This window comes from Apus apus, chromosome 4, assembly GCF_020740795.1.
Source record: "Apus apus isolate bApuApu2 chromosome 4, bApuApu2.pri.cur, whole genome shotgun sequence".
Classification (NCBI taxonomy): domain Eukaryota; kingdom Metazoa; phylum Chordata; class Aves; order Apodiformes; family Apodidae; genus Apus; species Apus apus.
In genome coordinates this window covers 109276559-109296535 of record NC_067285.1, presented here as the reverse complement: position 1 = coordinate 109296535, position 19977 = coordinate 109276559, and the positions used below count along the sequence as shown (strand labels likewise).

Here is a 19977-nt window from a genome sequence, read left to right as displayed (position 1 = left end):
AAAAAGAAAGTTCTGACATAAGTAAATTATGTACCCAGGGCAATTAAGTCTAACATTTTTCCATGCCAATATTACAGAAGACTAGTTATTACAGTTCATTAAGATGACCTCTGAGTTTGTTTTGCTAAGAATTTGAGTTATTTTGAGGGAAAAAAAAAGAATGCATAAGCATGAACCGATTCCTTACCCCTGAGGAGTTTCTGCACCAAGATTAGGTGGCAAGTTAGCTGGCAGGGGCAATCCTTGATGCCTTTGGTCTTTATTAGCAGGAGTACATCCTAGCAATGCTTCACCCAACATGGTTGGTACTGACTGCATGTGTCCCTGAGCAGCAGAAACCTGCAAGGGAAATTTTAGCAGTTCAGAAAATTCAGAGTAACAGAAACACTACTTGGCAGGGTTTGGCTTAAAAAGAAAAATGCTGCCCTTCCCACTGTGTTTGAAGATCACTCCTCACTCAGCCCAAAAGATAAAAAGACCTTAGAGTATCCTTTTAAACCTTACAGGTTCTGTGAAACATTGTTTATGTTAACTCATTTTTCCCCAATTAACAGCAAACTTGTCTGAGGGAAGGAAGGTGCATAAAGAAGGCAAAAAGGAAGACAGAAAGCTCTGGTCTTCAGAGCTGCCAGTGCAATGATCTTTCTAAAATTCTTGCAGTAATCAGAATTCAGAAATAGCTTCCAGAGCTCATCTGAAAATTCTAGATAAAATTAGAACTGTGAAATTAGTCCAACAACATTACCAAAAAACTACATGCATACTTCTCTGTGTGAGAAAGTCTTTGTATCAAGATTCTAGAAAGTGTTAAGTAAAGCAATCCTGTGCTGATTAAATCATAAGCCTTGCAAATCTACAATTCTTTTAGGAACACAACAGGCCTACCAAGTGTCTTTATAAACTGTATTTTTGTGGGTCTCCCTCCTCAGCTCTAACATCCACATTCCACTCCCACATGCTCAGCTTACTGCTGAAGTTACAGGCTCATTACCATCAACTACCAAATATTTCCTTTCTGCTTTGGTATAACACAGCTGTCAGGCATCCACACAAGCTCTCAAAAACACTGGAATTAATTAACTCCATATTAGAAATCAGAGTGCTATCACATACCAAGTAAAAAACTTGGCTTTGGCTTATCACTTCCATATATTCACATGTACCAAAATCAGAGCAGCAAACAGAGCTTCTGTTTTTCTTGTTAGAAAGTACATTTGTAACCATTTTGAGAAAACAGTTGCAAGACATTTCCCAAAGAGTACAAAAGTGATAAAGGATCCAGTCCTTTGTGGGAAGGCAGACTGGAAAATTAGAAGTAAGTAACTTCACTACTTTCAGGGAAAACTCTCAAAACAACTCAAGAATGAGCTACAGACACAACAGAAGCAGAGTGTGACTGCAATGCACTAGCTACTTTGCACTCTTCCTCAGCACTAAGTACAAGGTAGATCACTTCCTTCATTGAGGAATCTTATCTCTGTCCTTGCTACCTCGTGCTGTACCTCTGTGGAGCCAGATCTACATAGTTCACTCAGTACAGGAGTGACTGCACAGAAGCCAAGAGTCAAGAAGCAACAAAAACCCAACCTCCCACCCCACCACCCCTCAAGATCTTCCAGAAGGGTACTCCAGCTTAAAATGCAGTTTTGAGTGTGAAATACGGGGGGGGGGGATACAGGGAAAGTTTGAAGTACTTTTCTTTAGCCAAACCATTATTTTTCATTTCCAGTTCTATATTCAAATTACTCAGATTGTCTTTCGACCTTTGTCGAAACAATTGTCTTCCTTTTCACTGATGCTTGGTAGATCACTCCCAAAAGAAAGAAATGTAGACATGGAAGTACTAGAAAAATGGCCACATTCCCTTTTTATACTGGAACAACATTCTTCCAGATTGCTGCTTGTGTAGCTTGAACCCTCAAACCATGCAAGTGTAGCTGAAACTTTTGGATTTAAGTACAGAAGAGTTAAAGAAAGAACATGAAAAGGAAGGGTTATAAACTTTAGACCTGCTTTGTGTTTTCTCCCACTACAGAATACATGACCAGGCAAGTCAGCTCCTAAACAGAAGGTGGGGCAAAAAGCGTAGTTTAAAAAAATAAATAAAACAAACTTCAAGGCTCAGTAACTTTTTCTCAGATTATCACCAGGCAAAATGTTTCACCCATGCCTAGACAAGTTTCAAAGAACTCAACACACCCTCCCAGGGATTATATTCATTATTCCACTTTCCCATCCATCTAATCTTTATTCAAGACTGCTCTGAGAAATGACATAAGCATTATATAACAGTCATATATAACACTGTAAAACATTACCTCAGGAGAAGATTTTGTGTGCTTAGCATCAACACTTCCACTATTCTCACACGATTTCCTTTTCACACCCCCGATTCTTTTAGATTTATCTGGAAAAGAAGGTGATCAAGATTAGTCTATTTATCACAAATACACTACTTAGTGTTTGAAGAACTAACAATAATGGGTCTTACCACATTGTCCATTGTTATCATATATGATTTCCACATGAATTAACTCTGGATCAAGAGTTTTTAAAGCTGGAATCTTGGAAAGGAAAAAAAAAAAAACAAACAGAAGCAGCCATTTAGAGAGGTGAAAGTTAATGTTTGAAAGTATTTTTCTTAGATTTTGATTGGTATAGACTAAGCTTAGACACTTAACATCTAGGCTTCTTGAGTATCAAGCTGAATTTAACATTATATTGTTGTGACAGTATCTCTGCATGAAAACACACAAACTGGTGCTTCACAGCACAGTCTACATGGCATAGAAAGCAAAGAAACCAGGATCACACAAGTTCTCACTCATTCCCCACCTCTATTTGTAAACCTAAAGCAGCTGGTTCTTACCTCCTGACAGTTGACTTCTAGAGTTCTTGTAGCTGGATTACCATTGACAACAACTGCTGTGAACCACTGGGTAGATGGATCCAGGCTATAAATTCTAATTTTTGAACCAATAATGTTTTTTCCACCTTAAAAATTGTAAAAGAAAACAAATCCAAACAAAGCAAAACAAGAAAAGGGAGTTTAAGAAAAAGGGAGCATGAACATCATCACAGTTACCAAAGTGACTTTGCTGATAGTACAGCATGCAAGAGGCAAGTAAGCAAAACAAACTGAGAAGCTAGAGACAACTTCCACATAGCTGAGGTGGGGGGAAAAAGCAAGATAGAACAATGTTACAACTGCCTCCTTCCCTGGAATAGTTCAATTAGGTTTACTGAAGGTTAAGGCATGCATCAGAGGCCAGACTGACCTCTAGAATTCAGACAGTGAGGCAGATCAGTGTACATGAGAATGAAGACTCAATTTAGTCTCTACATAAAACTTTGGAAGTTTTTATAAACCAGCAGCAGACTGAAATAAAAAGAAAAAAAAAGAAGCTACTTGAAGCAATAAGTAACTCTCAATCATTTCAGTGAGAATTGCTACAGATTTGATTAGCTTTTTCACAAGTGCTAGGCCACCTACTTGTGCCTAAATTATGTACTGACTCTTACTAAGGAAATACTTGAAACTTAAATCTCTATAGTCCTTCACAACTTGTATTCACTGCTGTGAAAGGCAGTGGAATCAGTATTTTTTTAAAAAAAATTATCCCTAAAACAGGTTATTGTAATTTACACTGTCACTGCAAAGAATTCCCTTTTGAATTGAGTATTTCTTGCCAGAGTCTTCCACTGCAGAGCATGCTTGTACCTTGTACCAAGCGTGTTTCATCTAAGTGTTTCTTAACCAAAGCCTGAATTTCTTCATTAACATTTTGATCATCCTTCAGAGGAAGCCTGGAACTGTCCACATCCTATGCAGGAAAAAAAAAAAAAGTATTAAGTATAATGCTTTTGATAAACAAAAAGACATATTATTTAGAAACAAGATAGCAGCATTTCATACATATCCAACAATTTGTCATTACTCTGTGTTCTTTCATCTCCTAGAAGATTGTATTTATTGAGGCAGACAATATTTCCTTAGCAGTAAGGTATGACCATCAGCAAGCCAGCCTGAAGTGAGCTCTCCAGGTCCACTTCCATATGGTTCTGAAAATAATCTGGCTTTGTTTCACTACATTGCTAATGAGCAAAAAGTTTAACCAAACCATTAATTTTTTAATTTAGGAATTTAAGTTCTAAGAAGCATTGATTTGTAAGTAGTCCTGAGCAGATGTAAATTTTAATGTTTCTATTCATGATAATGAAGTCAGGATCCAGTCCATCTTAAGACACTATTATAAAATGCTCATGTGAATACAGTCAGCTACCTATAAATAATTCATAATTATTCAGAATCATGTGTTTATGTTTTAGGTTTTTTCCTCCATATTGTTATCTAAATCAAGCTGCTTGACAACATCTAGAATTGATCCCGAAATTGATAGTTTAGGGCAAGTTTTTAACAATGGCTCAGAGTGCCATTAAAAAAGCTTTTTTTTTTTTTTTTTTGTCCCAGAGGCACTGCTCTGGTATCTGTAAGAAGCAGAAGGCTCGAGAAACTGTTATTCAAGATGCCAGGAAAGCAATCTTCTTCACTGCAATATTGAGATAAGGCTTCTACATAAAGAAATCTTCACAGACAAGACAACAATCTACAAATCAAATTTAGCTTGAAGTGATTATTTTGCTACTTTGTCAAAAGGAGTTGTCTATTTGCTGACTGTTGCCAAGTCAAAATTCATTAATGATGGCACTAGTGCCAGTCTCATCATGGGAACTCTATTACTAGTTTTATTCAAACTGTTTAGAGGTTTTAAGAACAGTTTTCTGAAAATGTTAATCCTTTATCAGTAGAAGGTATCATTCCTCAAAATCCCTGACCTGTCAGTCACACAGGCCAAACACTTCAACTCATCTCTACTAGTAGTATTTTCACTGCTGAACTTTCCTCTTGGTGCTCAATAAAGAGACTATAATTCAAGCACCTCATGTACATCCTGCCCCGTTCCACATTTGCTTAGGTTTAGAAGTGATCTGTTTATATTACATAGCAAAATTTATTCCAGACATCCCTGCAACTCTTTTGATCATAAAGACAGTCATGCTCCCAAGAACAAAGGAAAGCTATTCCAGATTATCCCCACTGCAAACATGACAGTTGCCATCACCTGAGCTGAATAACTGTCCCAGCTCTTTTAAGTGACCATGTCCTGAACCAGCTTCAGAAGTTGTAATCAACACACACATGATGTCCTGAACTGGTACCTATGAGCTACAGCAATACACACCTATTCTAAGGTTTTGCCCATTTAAAGTTTGCATTTGGTATATATTAACTTGACAGAGCTTAAATACCAAGATAAAAGATTTCTCTTCTTCTTTATAATGCCACACAAGGTTACCTGAACGGGTGTCAAAAGGTCTTTAGAAAGAAAAACACATTTCTCTTCACCGAGATAGCGCACTGAAACCATTGATCCCAAACCAGCTTTGTCCACTAAGGATTTGTAAGTCTAGAAAAGTGAGAAACAACTTCTTAGAATACAGTAAGATCTCATAATTCCTCATTCACATTAAAAAAAAAAAATTAGCTTTGCTTCTATTTCTCTGTTAAGACGCCACATCTACTTGCAACTCCTGAAACAAAGTTTCTAATAAAACTTCTAATACAGGCCTAGTAAAGGAGTTACTGGACTATACTTGTAATTAACTTCATTTATTAGAATGCCTTAGGAATACAGTTCAGGTGGTTGTCATTAACAATCTTCCATCCTTCATCTCCGCATGAAGAACTGACTAATATGAAGAGTTCTAATTGTGGATACTTTAATGAAAAAGCCTCCTTATGGTAGATTGTGGGAAGAACTAGGAAATGAATGAAGGCCTGCTGCATGGCTTACATGAAACTTCTCAAAGCTCTTGAACACTGGTAATACACTGAAGCCTTAGTTTAGGTGTGTGTGAGGAGCTGGACAGCCCTGCAGCTGTTACACCACTGCAGATGAACAATGAAGTTGTGTTCGGGCATACCAAAGGCTTTCAGGACAGACAAGAAACAAATATCCTTGAAAGCTTCGGAACTCTTCCTCATATGTTCACAGTTAAGTGTTGTCCTACAGTAAGAGCTCTGGGTGGGTAGGCATCAGGAGCTTTGATCACCACAAGTGGCAAGAGTAACTCTTCCCTACATAAGAGGTACATTTCTACCCCATTTAAAATTAAAAAGACTATGCTGAGATAGCACATGTCTGTGTTCCCCAAGGACTGAATAAGACTTTCTTCCTCTTTGTTGTGTTCACTTGAGTTAGGACAGCATTGGCAAAGGGCAGTATCAATCAGAGAACATGAATCTCTCCAGTAGTGACTGGGCATTACAAGAATTCTGTACAGTTATTCCAATTGTCAGAGTAATACTGTCCCAAATACTTGAATCCATAAGTTGTGATCAAGACGTAAATAAATTAATCCACACATCCCTTTTTGATCCCTTCTTTCCTCCCTTGTATGGTGGGAAAGGGAAGAAAAAGTCTTCTTGGCCAAGGCAAGCTCCAGGTTTGTGCTTTACTTACATCACTCCTACGCTAAATGAGCTTTTAAACATCAGCACTGCATGAACTGACACTTTGAACACAGCATGAAGGAAGCTTTATATGCAACAAAGACAAGTATCTAGTAAAAGTTGTTCAGACACTTGGAAAGGGACAACAGCTCAGTTTCAATAAGCAGGTTTTCAGAACATTGCATCAGCAAAATCTACTGCTAGAAATGCCAACATCAATGCACAGGTCAGGAAAGAAAATTAAAGATTCATCTTTCCACTTCCCTTGTCATCCTATTTGGCCACACTTCCAATAAATATCTGCTTGCATTAGCTTTGGTAAGAAAAAGCTCAGCTAAAACACAGCAATATGAATTACACTGCTTTACACCTAGAGAAGTTCAGAGTATTAAATGTGGACTACAACTTCACCATAATTAATGTTCAGCAGTTTACATCTGAATTTATTTCACAACTACTTTTTATGAGTAGCAATATCCAAAGTAGTCAAATAAAACTATACTGGCTGAATACATGAAGAAATGTTCCCTGTTCACCTCTACTGCTGATTTGCCAAGCCAGCCATGCATGGCAGTTACAGAAAGGTTAGTTCCCTGGCTTGTACAACATAGGTCAGGGGTTTTTTATGCACAAAATTCAGATTTCACAAATTGCCTGTGGCAGGCAGCCATCACAAAAGATCAATTCAAATTATGTTTTGTCTCAGATTAAGAATCACCGAAGAATGAACAGTACTTGAGGCAGAGTAAAGCAAGAATTTCACATAAAAGTACAGGCAATCCTTAGAAACCTCTTTTTTACCCTTTTCTCTCTAAACTGCAATTTCATGGAAAAAGGAAGAAACATGATACTAGAGAGAGAAGGAATTAACATTGTACAGAGCAGTGGTTTGGAAGGGAAGCAAAGTCATAAAAATACATTCCTGTATCTCGAGGCACAGCATACCAACCTCAAATGCCTAAAAGCTCTGCCTAGATGGAGCTGTACAAAGAGATTTAGTGTCCCTTCAGATCACATGCAAGAGCACAAGAGTGAAATGGTACTTGAGACATTCACACTGGTACAAACACTGTCCTTAGAAAAGGCAACTGCAAAACGAGAGCGAGTTACACCACGCAGATACTTGCCATTGCAGGCCACTGGACAAGAGACATGGAATTGCCTTGAGATTTTCTTTCTGCCAGTACCAGCTTTTGCTCCACCAGGAATACTTTCATTTTATGGTTGTAGATTTCTATCCATCTTCTCTTTTCCCACGACTCATCATCAAATTCTACGCAAAGCTACAGAAGAGAAACAAAGCACAGGAATGATTAACCATCAAATTCAGACACATAAAAGGCTGAAAAGAATAAACAAACACCAATCTCTCAAAAAAAGAAGTCATTAAAAGTACTCATAATGCAAACATGATTATTGCCTTTCTGTCACATAATCAAGCAATGGCTAAAGCATCCCAGGTTGATTTAATATTTTATAAGACAAGACAATGTTAACTGGCTTGCCATCATCACTGTTGTACAAAACATTAATAATCCTATTTAACTCTTCAAACTTCCCATATCAAGAAGTCCTCTTCTGCTCAAGGGCAGTTAAATGTGTCAACCCTGCCACCAGTGTTCACAAACACAACCCCTCCCTTTCTAAAACTCTAAAGAACTGCATACAGTAGTGGCACGTGCATTTCCTATGAACTCTAGAGTACCCAAATAAACAAGCTCTTTTTCCAGAAATATGTTAAGAATAAGAGTGCCAAAGAATTTAATGAAACTACAAATCACAGTAAACCAGTAAAGGAGATCAAATAGTATCATGTGATGTATATAATGTCGCGCTGCCTGCTTTTAAATGGTATTTATCTTCACAAATCTCTGAAGCATCTACACAAACTTTTGAAGAGGAAAGCAGTCATCACTTCATGCCTAGAAATTGGTGATTTGACTAATTTCTTTGGGATGGTATTACTCTTCTTTCATAGGGAACAAGGGAGATCAGCAAAAAACTGGGAAAGACCACAAATACAAGTTTGACTGAATAAAGGAGTTGGGATGTCTTGGAAGAGAACACTGCTGTCAGAAAAATCACTCCTTCTTCCCATAACAATCCAGTCTAAATACACTTAACTAATTTATCCCAACAGCAGAGAAACCTCAGTGAACTGAATCTGAGAAACATTCCCTTGTGTTTAGCTTCCCTCCCAGGGGAAAGGCAAGTAAAAGCATGCACACAAAACAGCATTACCACAGACAGGAGTCATAAAACTAATGGGTATAGAAATGAATTTAGCCATTTTGAAGCTCATGGAAACAATGAAAAGAGATAAGCAAATAACACAAGTACCAGAACCAGAATGGCTTGTTTTGTCTATAGTATCAACACTGCACAAACAGGAAAATACAGTTGAGGAAATACTTTCAAAAGCAGTTGACAGTCCTTCTGTTCTGCACCTTGCTCCTGACACTACACAAAGAGATTAAATAATTCTACTCCTTTAGGGACACACCCACCCCCCGTTCCTATTTTAGGTCTAACGATGCATTTCCACAGAGCTGCAAGAGAGGAAAGGAGACGGCATGTGTTTTGGTACAAAAGCTCTCTCTGCCTCGATTGTCTTCTTTACATCTTCTCTAACATTTTCACTAGAGAACACATGAAGTCAATCGCTTCTGACAGCACCGTAACCAGCTACAAGGCTCACAGTAAAGCTCTCAACAGCACCTGCTCCTTCTCCTTTTAAGCCTCAGAAGAGGTCGTTAAAAAGAGCTTTCTGCAGCAGCAACATCCTCCTCCTCCTCACTCCAAGCATGGCATGGGCACAGCCTCGCTGGCCAAGGATGGAGATAGCTCCACCCCTGCCGCAGATCCACAACAAGAAGCTCGGCCTCTGAGAACCCAGGACTCTTTCTAACAAAGTTTAACACTTTCAATAAAGAGTAAGAAACACAGACGATTTCTTCTTGTTTGACAAGGAGCAGGTGCTTCTTCGGTTACTCAGAGGTCAGAGTTCCTCCCATTAAAAAAAAAAAAGGAAACAATTTTAATTGAAAGACAGGGCTGTCCTTGCAGTCAGAGAACAGCCTGCCACCAAAGCCTCTTGTATAAACAAGTCAGAGGACTATGTAACAAGATGCTGTTACTATAATGGAGTTTTGTCCTTAGCGAGTACTTTGTACGCTATAGTAATTGCCCAGACATGGTTGAATAGGTTTACTGACTACAGTTGCCAACTAGTCCCTTAAGAGCTTCAGTCAAAACTGTGAAAGTCCCTTGACTTCCACCCAAAATGCAAAGTTAAGCTTGCAATAATTGATTGCACGTTTAAAAATCCTCTCACAACCGTTCTTAAGAAGTGGCCACCACACCAGAAGAGCCAGAGAAACCTTCAACATCGTACATGCATTTTTCAAGACAGTAAAAGTACTTGTTCATTACTTCGAAGAGCAAGAAAGACAAGTCACCAATCTCACCAACATTGCAATGTTTTGATTTCTGCTGCAATCTCTGGAGCAAAAAAAACCCAACAAAATCGTTTGCAACTGATAAGGTCTTAAATTACATTTAGGAAATACAGAGAAATAAAACCTAGGCAGAGGGGGTGCAATAAGAACCTGAAGGAAGCTCAGTTATAATTAGCTGGAGGTAACTTCCGGCATCAGTAGAAGCACACTGGGGGCTTCAGCCAGAGATGCACGTGTTTTCAAGCATGTTAAGCAGGCAAGCTGACCAAGGAGACCTCCCTCCCCTAAACAAGGAGGTATATATCCATGTGTCCGCACACACCCACAGGTACACGAAGTGTCCAGGTCACAGGGCGTTAAGCACTCTCGTTTTAGAAGGTCTCTTGGAAAGCTCCCGGTTACCTTCAGGTCCTGTTTGGATATGTCCGTGTGTGACACCGCTCGGATCCTGCCCGACTTCCAGGGCCATTCCGAGATGTAACTGACGTCCCACGACCTGTCCTCTTCCTCCGACAAGCTGAGGAACCTCTTCCCCACGAGAAGCGACCAGCTCCCCTCCAGCCTCAGCACCATTTTAACTCATCGGGAGGCCTCCAGGGAGGAAACTGACGGAGGGAGGAGAGAGAGAGAGAAAAAAAAAAACCCACAATAAAGAAAGAAAACCAACATGAGAAAGCCAAGGCGGGGTCCAGCGGGCAGGCTGCGCTCCCGGCCCCTCGCCCCCGGGCCTGGCGGGGCCGGGGCAGGCGGGAGCAGCGCTGCTTCCCTCTTCTCCTCCCCGTCCTCCCCCTTCCCGCCCCCGCCGAGCCCTCAGACCCCCACAGGATGCTTCTCTGCCCACGGTCTTGTTCACCGTTCCCTCCGTGGGGGTGGGAAAGGAAACACCGGCGGCTGCTGCAGTGCAGTCCCCAGCCCTTTCCAGCCCGGCCGGCCAACCGCTCTGCCCCGGCGGCCTCTTTGTTCCCTCCCTCCGAGGAGCCGAGGCGGCAGCTGAAGGAGGGGCTGAAGGCTACGAAGGAGGCGAGCGGGACAAGCTCCGTCCGGACGCCTTCTCCCCCCCTCACCGACACCCCGCTACTGCCCGCCCGCCCGGTCCCTCCAGCTTCACCCCTGCCCTCACCTGCTTCCCACCCCCGGGCCCTGCCGCCGCGCCCCGCTCGGGAGCCCGGACACGGAGGATGCGGGGACACCGGGGATGCCGGGACACCGGGGGATGCGGGAACGCGGCGCTTTCCACCCCCGCCCGCCCCCCCCCCCCCAGCACCCGCCACAGCAGCTGCGGCGACAGAGCCGGACTGCGCGGCCCCGCGCCCGCGCACACCCCGCGCCCGCCCCCGCCGCGCCGGCCCCGCCCGCTATTGGCTGAGCCGCGCCAAAGGGGCGGGGCTAGCGCCAAGCCTCCCGCTGCGATTGGCCCGGGGGGGCGGTGCCCGCGCCGCTGGCCACGCCCCCAAACCGTTGCTCAGCAGATGGCGGAGGGGGGAAAAAAAAACACAACTGGAATCCTTCCGCCGAGGTTCGAGGGAAGGAGTCCGCCAGGCCGCCCGCCCCCACGCGGAGCCCGAAGATGGGGCCAGGTGGAAAAATAAACATGCTTTAGGCCGCAGCGCGCCCTGAGACTTGTGTTTCTGCCTCAGGCGAGCCGAGCCCTGAGCTGTCAGGGCCGCCTTTGGGGTTGGCGGAGGGATCTGAGGGAGGCAGCGGGCGTGAGGCGGCCGCTTATACGTGCGGTTCGCGGCGTACTCGGATATAGCCCGGGGGGAGGGGGCACCTGCGGCCGCCTCTGCGCATGCGCGGCAGGGACCGGCCTTGACACCTGCGCCGCCGCGGGGGGGGGGGGGGCTGGCGGGCCGCCATTTTGTGCCGGCGGGCTGGGGGCGGCGGGGAGGCCGCGGGCGGCGGGCCCCGGCCTGGCAGGGGCTGAGGGGGGGAATATAACGTGTCCTGGGGGTTCCTCGAGAGGATGGCAGGCTGTAGAGAAGCTCTGGTTGCGGTCGCGGGTGGGTTGTGGAGTCGTGCCTGCAAGAAAATGGCATCCGGCGCCTGGGAGGTCTGCGAGACCTGAGTGTGCTGTGAAAGACTAACCAGGATCGTAAGAGAACTCAGCCGTTACACTGGGGACACGGTAGCGAGGAGGCTGGTTGTATTCTGCAGAGACCTGGCGAGACACACGTATTCGCCTTTTACCACGAGACTATCAGAGACTGGGAGAAGAAGGAGCCCAAAAACGAAGAAAGTACCCCAGGCCGAGAAGATGTTGAGTGATCCGCTTTACTGGAAGCTGGTGGTGTTGAACTTAGTCTTTCTCTGGGGTTCCTCCCATCACCAGAGATACCTGAGCTCCAAAACTCCCCATCAGACTGCAGCGGGGGCTTCACTACGGGTGAACACAGGATGTTCCTGCCATGTTCTGGCCTTGGCCTCCAGTTTCTCAAAGAAGACGCTCCCAGACTTGTGTTAAATGCATTTGTAAAGCTGTTTCCCAACGGTTTGCTTCAGGACTCTCCCATGTATCACTCATCTGCTGCTACATTAAAACAAACCCATTCACATGTGAAATCGAAAGGCACAAAAAACTCCTCATGTGCCACGATGAGGGTGTTACTCTTCTTCATGCCATGCAGATCAGGCAGCCCAAATTCCTTGGTAACTTTAGGGCCTCTTCAGTGCTTCCTAGCAACAAGATTAATCTAGTAATATGTAAAATTTCCCACAGACAAACAAACAGAAGTGGATAATAGAAAATTAGTCTAAAATATCGGCAACCAGATGTCATCTGAAGAAATAATCATTAGCAGGCATTGAAAGGAAAAACAGGTATGGCTGATTCTCAGATTTAATATTTAATATATAGGCCAGACCTACAAAATGGAATTTGTGACAAGATACTGTATGATGCAAGCTATACCTGAAAGCATCAAATTCCTTGTTTCATTGTAGGTATTAGGTTGTTGTAAAGGCATGTACACGTCATTCAAGATAGGTGTTGTATACCCTCCTTTTTTAAAGCCCTTAGTTTTCATGCATTTGCAACACTTAGCCTCAAAGACCAGATGACTAATAAATGCAGGAAGAGTGATGTCGGGGAATAAGGAAGGAATATTAGTTGATACAATAGATCAAATTGTTGGTAGCATTCCAGTTGCCTAATGGTAATTACAGTTTTTCCATTAGCGCCAGAATAAAGGAAGGCTCTAAGGAGAAATGTGAAAGACAATGATGTAGGTTTTGTAAATGAGCAGCACCCACATGCAGAGGAGCATGAAGATTCATCCAAGCTGTTTTAAAATGTAAATAGTTTGAGCAGGTACTGTGCCTTGACAGCCAAAAGCAAGAGAGAAGGCACAGGATGACAGCAACAGTGACATAGTCATAGGATCACAGAATCATAGAATCATTAAGGTTGGAAGGGACCTTACAGATCATCAGGTTCCAACCCCCTGCCATGAGCAGGGAACCCCACCACTAGACCAGCCTGCACAAAACCTCACCCAACCTGGCCTTAAAAACCTCCAGGGATGGGGCATCAACAACCTCCCTGGGCAACCCATTCCAGTTCCTCACCATCCTTACAGTGAAGAACTTCTTCCTAATATCTATCCTAAATTTCCCCTCTCTCAGTTTAAAAACATTACCCCTTGTCCTATCACTGCCCTCTCTGATGAAAAGCCCCTCCCCAGCTTTCCTGTAGCCCCTTTCAAGTACTGGAAGGTGCTCTAAGGTTTCCCCAGAGCCTTCTCTTCTCCAGGCTGAACAGCCCCAACTCCCTCAGCCTGTCTTCATAGCAGAGCTGCTCCAGCCCTTGGATCATCTTGGTGGCCCTTCTCTGGAACCTCTCCAACAGGTCTGTATCTTTTTTGTGCTGAGGGCACCAGAGCTGTACACAGTATTCCAGGTGGGGTCTCACCAGAGCAGAGCAGAGGGGCAGAATCCCCTCCCTGGCCCTGCTGGCCACACTTCTCTTGATGCAGCCCAGGACACAACTGGCTCTCTGGGCTCCAGCACACACTGGTGGCCCATATCGAGCTTCTCATCTACCACCCCCAAGTCCTTCTCCTCAGCACTGCTCTCCAGCCATTCTTCCCCCAGCCTGTATTTGTGCCTGGGGTTGTGCTGACCCAGGTGCAGGACCCTGCACTTGGCCTTGAACTTCATAGGTTGACACTGACTGACCATGAATGACCTTGAAATTGAACTGACACTTATGTAGGAAATTATGGTAAAAGAGTCATAGGATCAAAATGCAACATTTTGAATATATATGAAGTAAACCAAATTAGCAGAGACTGGGAGAGTTCAAGTTGACTGGAACCCGGACAAAAATCAAGCATTCAGATAATCAGCTACTTTTTCACTTCCCTAGGATTCTTCATTCCTTGAAGAAGTGAGATCTGGACCAAATATCTATTTTTTAATTATTTACCTTATCTGAAAGTTACACGTTTGGAGTAACCAGTGAAGTTCTGGGTCAAAAAGTCAATGATACAAAATTTTAAAGTGTGACTATAAACATCTATTAGTTTGTTGGATCGATTTAGAATCCATTTCCTGGGATTTTCACCATCCAAGAAAGAAAAATAAATACTTTTTCTTACCTGATTATTTTGTCACCACTTACAACAGTCTCCACAAAAAACAATGTCTACCTGAAAAATATTGTGTATGTATGCCCACCTTGACTCACAGCGTGCCAAGAGAAATGTCAAAACGTTCAGAAATTGCTTTCAAACAAACCAACAGGATGACAATGGCACAGATGCAAGTATCTCACTCTGGATTATTTACCTCTCAAGGACAAAATGCCATTCCAGGTACCTGCAAAACAAACTGGTGCTGTGAATATGCAGAACTGATTAAACTACAGAGCAGCAGTTGTCAACCTGTTCTTCTGCCTACAAGGAGTCTTGAACATAATTTTTTAGAGCCAGTTCTGCCTACAGGTTTCAAGTGCTAGTAGGTAAGACCTTTGTCTTGTATTTGAGAAAGGAGTAACCTCTGCAAACGGGTGGTCTTTCAATAGTATCTTCAGAACACACTTGAATTAATTCCTCCTTTTAGCCACCATTAAGTAACAGGACTTTTGTATGTGGGATCACTAGGAAAAAAAGGCACAAGAGGCTTTGGGTGAAGAGAAAGCTGAATTTAACAATATATGTGGTCAAACTCAATAGCCAGTTTTATAACTATTAGTGCCTAAAAATTTTCACATTCAGGTATTTAAGCCCACTTCTCTGCATACAGAACCTGGATGTTCTATTCAAATATTTGTACTTGAAAACTGGTGTCCCACTATCTAAAACAGTCACAGACACATTTAATTCAGAATAGGACCAGCATCTAAGATTAAGTGTCATGCCACTATCTTCTTGGAAGATATTTTCTGTGATAAGCAAGGGCAGATTGTTTTTCAGGGCTGTCCTGTATTTCCAAGAGAAGCCTGCAAGTCTGCATGCCCCACAATGCTGTTACCACAAACAATGGTCAATGCAAGATCTTACAGATACTTACAAGAAAATAACTCTCTTGTAGCAATGTTTAAAGGTCTTTGTTCTCAATACCAACCCCGTTGAAGGCTGCACAAGCACAGAAAAAGAATATAAATATATATAAATATATATATATATCTCTTCTAAGGATTGATGATGAAGGTGTAAAGGATTTGTAGTTAAAGTTGAACATGCTTATGATCAGACTACAAAAATAGCAGCCATGCTAACTAGAAACAGGGCTTTAGAAAGAGGGGCATATCTACCCATTTCATTTCTCCAGCGTGTCTGGATGTACCGTGCTGCAGAATGAGTAGCAGCAGACTACCAGAAGCTTTCTTATTCACCAGCACCCAAAGTGATGTCATTTAATTACTCCTTAAGTAGCTAAAGTAGATCGGAAACTGCTCCTTTTCAGTCTAGCTCCAGTCTAGCTCTACAGCACGAAAAGATAAAAGCCTGTATAAGCTCTTTGCTCAAGTACCATCATGTTACCTCAGCAAACCTCACACAGGTTAGCTTTGCAAGACTAGCAGGACTAGTTCTGGCTCTTTTTTTCTGTGCTTATCTCTTCCCTAGAAGTTAAAATAATGTATGTCTTACTTTCATTAATATTGTCTCCTTGTCTAAAGCTAAAAGAAACAGCTGTTTTGACATAAAGTACATTGTAATGCTATGCAATTAAGTTTACTTACTGGAAGCAAAATTCCATAAGAAATGCTGAACTCACTCTCTCCTGCCTCCATACATGCTCTGCAGTGAGGACTGATTTGCTTTTCTTTTGCTAGCTATTACTTAGATTTGCAATCCCAACTGTAGAAACAGGAAACGATGAAACAATTTTTAGGATAATAAATCAGTGATCAGCTATTACAATTTAATTGGCTATTAATTTAACATTTAATGATTTAATTATTTAATTGGATGTTAAGTATTGTCTGGGGATTGGATATTACATTTGTCTGATTAATTCTAAAATTGAACAGGTATTTATAGAAAGTGATGCAATAACTTTCAAAAATAACCACGAACAAACTTTAGACATACAGTGTGGTTAGTAACTGTGTGCTGATTTTGTTTTTCTGTGACTGCTCCAGATGAACAAGGTCTGCTTTAAATTTAAAAAAACCCACAACTTTCCCTATAGGAGTTAATTACTCAAAGGTTTCAGGGTATCATTCTTTAATAAAAGAATGGAAATCAATATTATCTTAATGAATATAGCTGAATGAAGTCTTAGAGATTGCCAGCACAGCAGGAATCTCTTGGTGACAGTACTACCCATGGACAAAAAGAGCTACCAAGGTTAGGGAAAGCTATGCAGGGAACTTTAGGCAACAGTATTTCATGAACTTAAGAAAATTGTTTGTTAATTAGCCTTACCTTCCAAAGCCTCACAATACTGCAAGCACATCATATCATTCATATTCTGCTACTTAATAATGTCCAGGCTCTTTAGTCATTGAAATAATATAACTTGGATTTGGCAAAGACCTTTACATCGTTCCCTGCCAGTGCCAGAGAGTTCTTGAGGTTTGTAACAAGTGCTTCCTGCCATCTTTTTTAAACAGCTCTGTCTTGTGGTTGACCTTCTTCCCTTGGGAGAAAAGTTAAAACATTTCTCTTGTAGATCTGACAAGAAGTTTTGGCATGTCAGACTCCCATGTAGGTCTCAGGTCTGTGCATCCTAAACGAGGTGATAGAAATGTTACTAATACTGACCCAGCCTGCTGTGTACTTTTTTGAGGATCATTTGGATAAAATTCACAGTGCTGCTTTTTAAAAAAAAAAAAACAACAACATATGGATATTCTCTTGAAAGTAGTTGGGCCACTTTCAACCTTGGTAATTTAAGGTAGTTTTTGGCAAAACAGTGAACATGGGTAGAAGCAGTTTTTGTGAGTTACAAGTATGTGCAATTTGGAGAACTTTGGTTGTTCTTGAATGTGCATTCACTTGAGAGGCTCAGCCTTTTGGCTCAGATGTGAAGAAAGCACTAGAAAGTGATCTTGACTGGAAGGTTGTCTGGGCTCGAGTCTTGCCCAATGCAGTGCAAATCCTTCCACTGCCTGCAGGGAATGCTGGCTTTCCTGACTCTGGTTCCTTTGTCCTGCCACTTACCAACTCTTCCTTCAGCTGGAGCAATGAGAAATGCAGCCTTTTAAATTTTTTTTTTTTTTTAATTCTGCATGTTGTGCTGATACAATGTTAACAGAGCTAAAGTAATGCTATTGGCTTCAGTATCACAGAAGCTGAATAATAATAATAATAATAATAATAAAACAAAGAGTGACAGGTTAAGATCCCAGATACTGGTGAATATAGAACCTGGAATTTTTTAAACTCTTATGTTGCTAATTGTGACTTAGTTGGTCTTGCACAGAACTGGGAGCCCAATCTGGAATCTAACACTGTGTCATTAGGCAGGTAATTTAATGCACCACATTTCTCTGTAACGCGGGGATAACAGTAATAATTCTTATGAATTGCTTTGTGTTGTGCATTTGAAAGACTATGAGTATTATAGTTACTAATTAAACATTTTAGTCCTCAAATGTCCTTTTCAAATTTAAACGAGTGCTTACGCTCTCTAATGTCAAAGAGGGAAAAAACATGATTGTGAAGCAGCTGCTAGGAATATTTCCCAGAAGATATTTAATATTAAATTTGGATTGAGTCATCTGTTTCAGATAAAGGGACAATACAAGAAGTAATATGCAAGAGTTGTTGAGTAAAATATATTCAAATCAAAATCAAATCAGCTGATACACCTGTGCTTCCAAACTGGCTCCTACCTCCCTTGTCTTCTGAGTCCAGGAATTGGAAATGGCCATTGTGATTTCTCTGCAGCTTAATTAGAGAGAGCAGACACAACAGTATTGCTTAAAAACCAGGTGCAGCTATAAATTAGAGTGACACTGATGCTGTTTCAGTCTCAGCTCCCCTGCCATGTCCTCTGCACCACCAGCCAGCCCAGTGCAGAGGAGCACTGGACAGCTGTAAAGCCGCTGGGGCAGTGACTTGAATTCCAAGCTGAAGCCCACAGTACAGCTGAGCATTGATACTGGCACTGGGATTTAATAGGTGCTTCACTGTATTTATCACTGTAAAGCACTTAGTAATATCCTGCTCCTCTCTTTAAAGCTCTCCAGGTCAACCACATGTCAGTGAAACTTAATAGTGTCTTTTCCCTAACTGGCTCTCTTCACAGTTGTCAAAGATTAATGGCTGTTCTCCAAACTCTGGTCTTTGGTGGTAGAGATTTGTGCCTCAAATTAAAACAGTAGTTTTAAAGCTAATTCCTGACTCCAGTGAAACCAGGAATTTCATCTGCAGATTTTTTTAAGAGATTCTGTGTCAGTTTCATCTTTTTGTAAGTGGAAGATGATAATCTGTCTTGTCTGTCATCTCTTCTAAAAAGCACAAGAAGGCAAAATTGAACTTTTCTTGCTTTCCAATATCTAATGTCCTAAATAGCATAATTACCTAACTGCAGTTGTCCAAAAAAGGGAAATGACATTTTCCAGTTTCCTTTGCAGGAGAACTTGTACTGCAGCATAGGTTTCTAATGCTGCTTCTTACTCTTATTTCCTGAGCAGAAATCATCACAGAATAGAATGTGCAGCTGCAGTTTTCTAAGAAGAATATAAGAGACCTCTCCAAGTTACTTTGAGCTGTCTCTGTTGTCCCACAAACCTGGACACATAAACAAAGAGGAGTAGCTTAAACCCTGCATGTTTGCCTTCAGGTGGCTGGAGATGAATTTTTTTCAAAAGCAAGTGGGAAAATATTTTAGATGATTGAAGTAATTGAGAAAGCTGAAAGGGATTTTATAAATGCCATGTTGAGAAAATAAATTAAGCTGATCATTGGAGGACTTTGAATTTTAGAAGGCATGATTGTGTGTCAGGTTTCAGTTTCCCTGACTCACACCACAGAGATTAGCATTATGCCTCTGGTTGCAGCAGAAGTAGGATGTGTCTCACTTTGTATAGCATGTAGGTCATAAACTGGCAATACAAAAACTATGCATTTAATGAACTTCATCCACCAGCAGGCATCTCGTTGTCTAGGCTTACTCTGCAGGGAATGAAGAGAAGCATCTCCAGAATGAGACTCATACTTAAATAGTTGTCTAGAGTAAGTGGGACAGATTATCATCAGAGGTGTCTCTGATGTTGCTGTAGAGGTCCCCAATTATTGACTTATGTTCCACTCTTTCTTTTAGAATAACTGCTGAACTAGATGCAAACATAAGGTGGGATGATGTCTGTGCTATTCTTTGGTTTACACATTGTTTCCCAAATTAGGTAGGCATTCAAGTAGTATTTTATTTATTTCTTGAAAGCTACTGTGAGTGAATGTTAATATCAAGTACTAATGAGCAAATAAGCAGTACAGTGTATGTTCATGGTTCACAGGTTTCAAGTGGTATAAATGACCTTATGAACATTAGACAAATAATGTTTAAAAGACCAGAATCACAGGAATTGGTTGTAATCATAAAGGATCTTTTAAA

General features: G+C 41.7%; 1 protein-coding gene across 2 annotated transcripts in view; it reads right to left on the bottom strand.

The window, feature by feature from the left end:
* Positions 1-11195, bottom strand: part of KDM3A (lysine demethylase 3A) — a 30728-nt gene extending 19533 nt beyond the window's left edge. The window contains exons 1-9 of one of the 2 annotated variants that reach the window (XM_051619529.1): positions 11093-11195; positions 10375-10577; positions 7642-7797; positions 5358-5468; positions 3722-3824; positions 2870-2994; positions 2492-2564; positions 2319-2407; positions 188-339 (exon numbers count right to left, since the gene is read on the bottom strand). In XM_051619529.1, the coding sequence (XP_051475489.1) occupies positions 188-339; positions 2319-2407; positions 2492-2564; positions 2870-2994; positions 3722-3824; positions 5358-5468; positions 7642-7797; positions 10375-10545 (980 nt within the window). In that variant the 5' untranslated portion in view covers positions 10546-10577; positions 11093-11195. Of the gene's footprint in view, positions 1-187; positions 340-2318; positions 2408-2491; positions 2565-2869; positions 2995-3721; positions 3825-5357; positions 5469-7641; positions 7798-10374; positions 10613-11092 lie in introns of those variants that run through there. The other variant, XM_051619530.1, reaches the window with a different exon arrangement.
* Positions 11196-19977: the final 8782 nt, after the last annotated feature.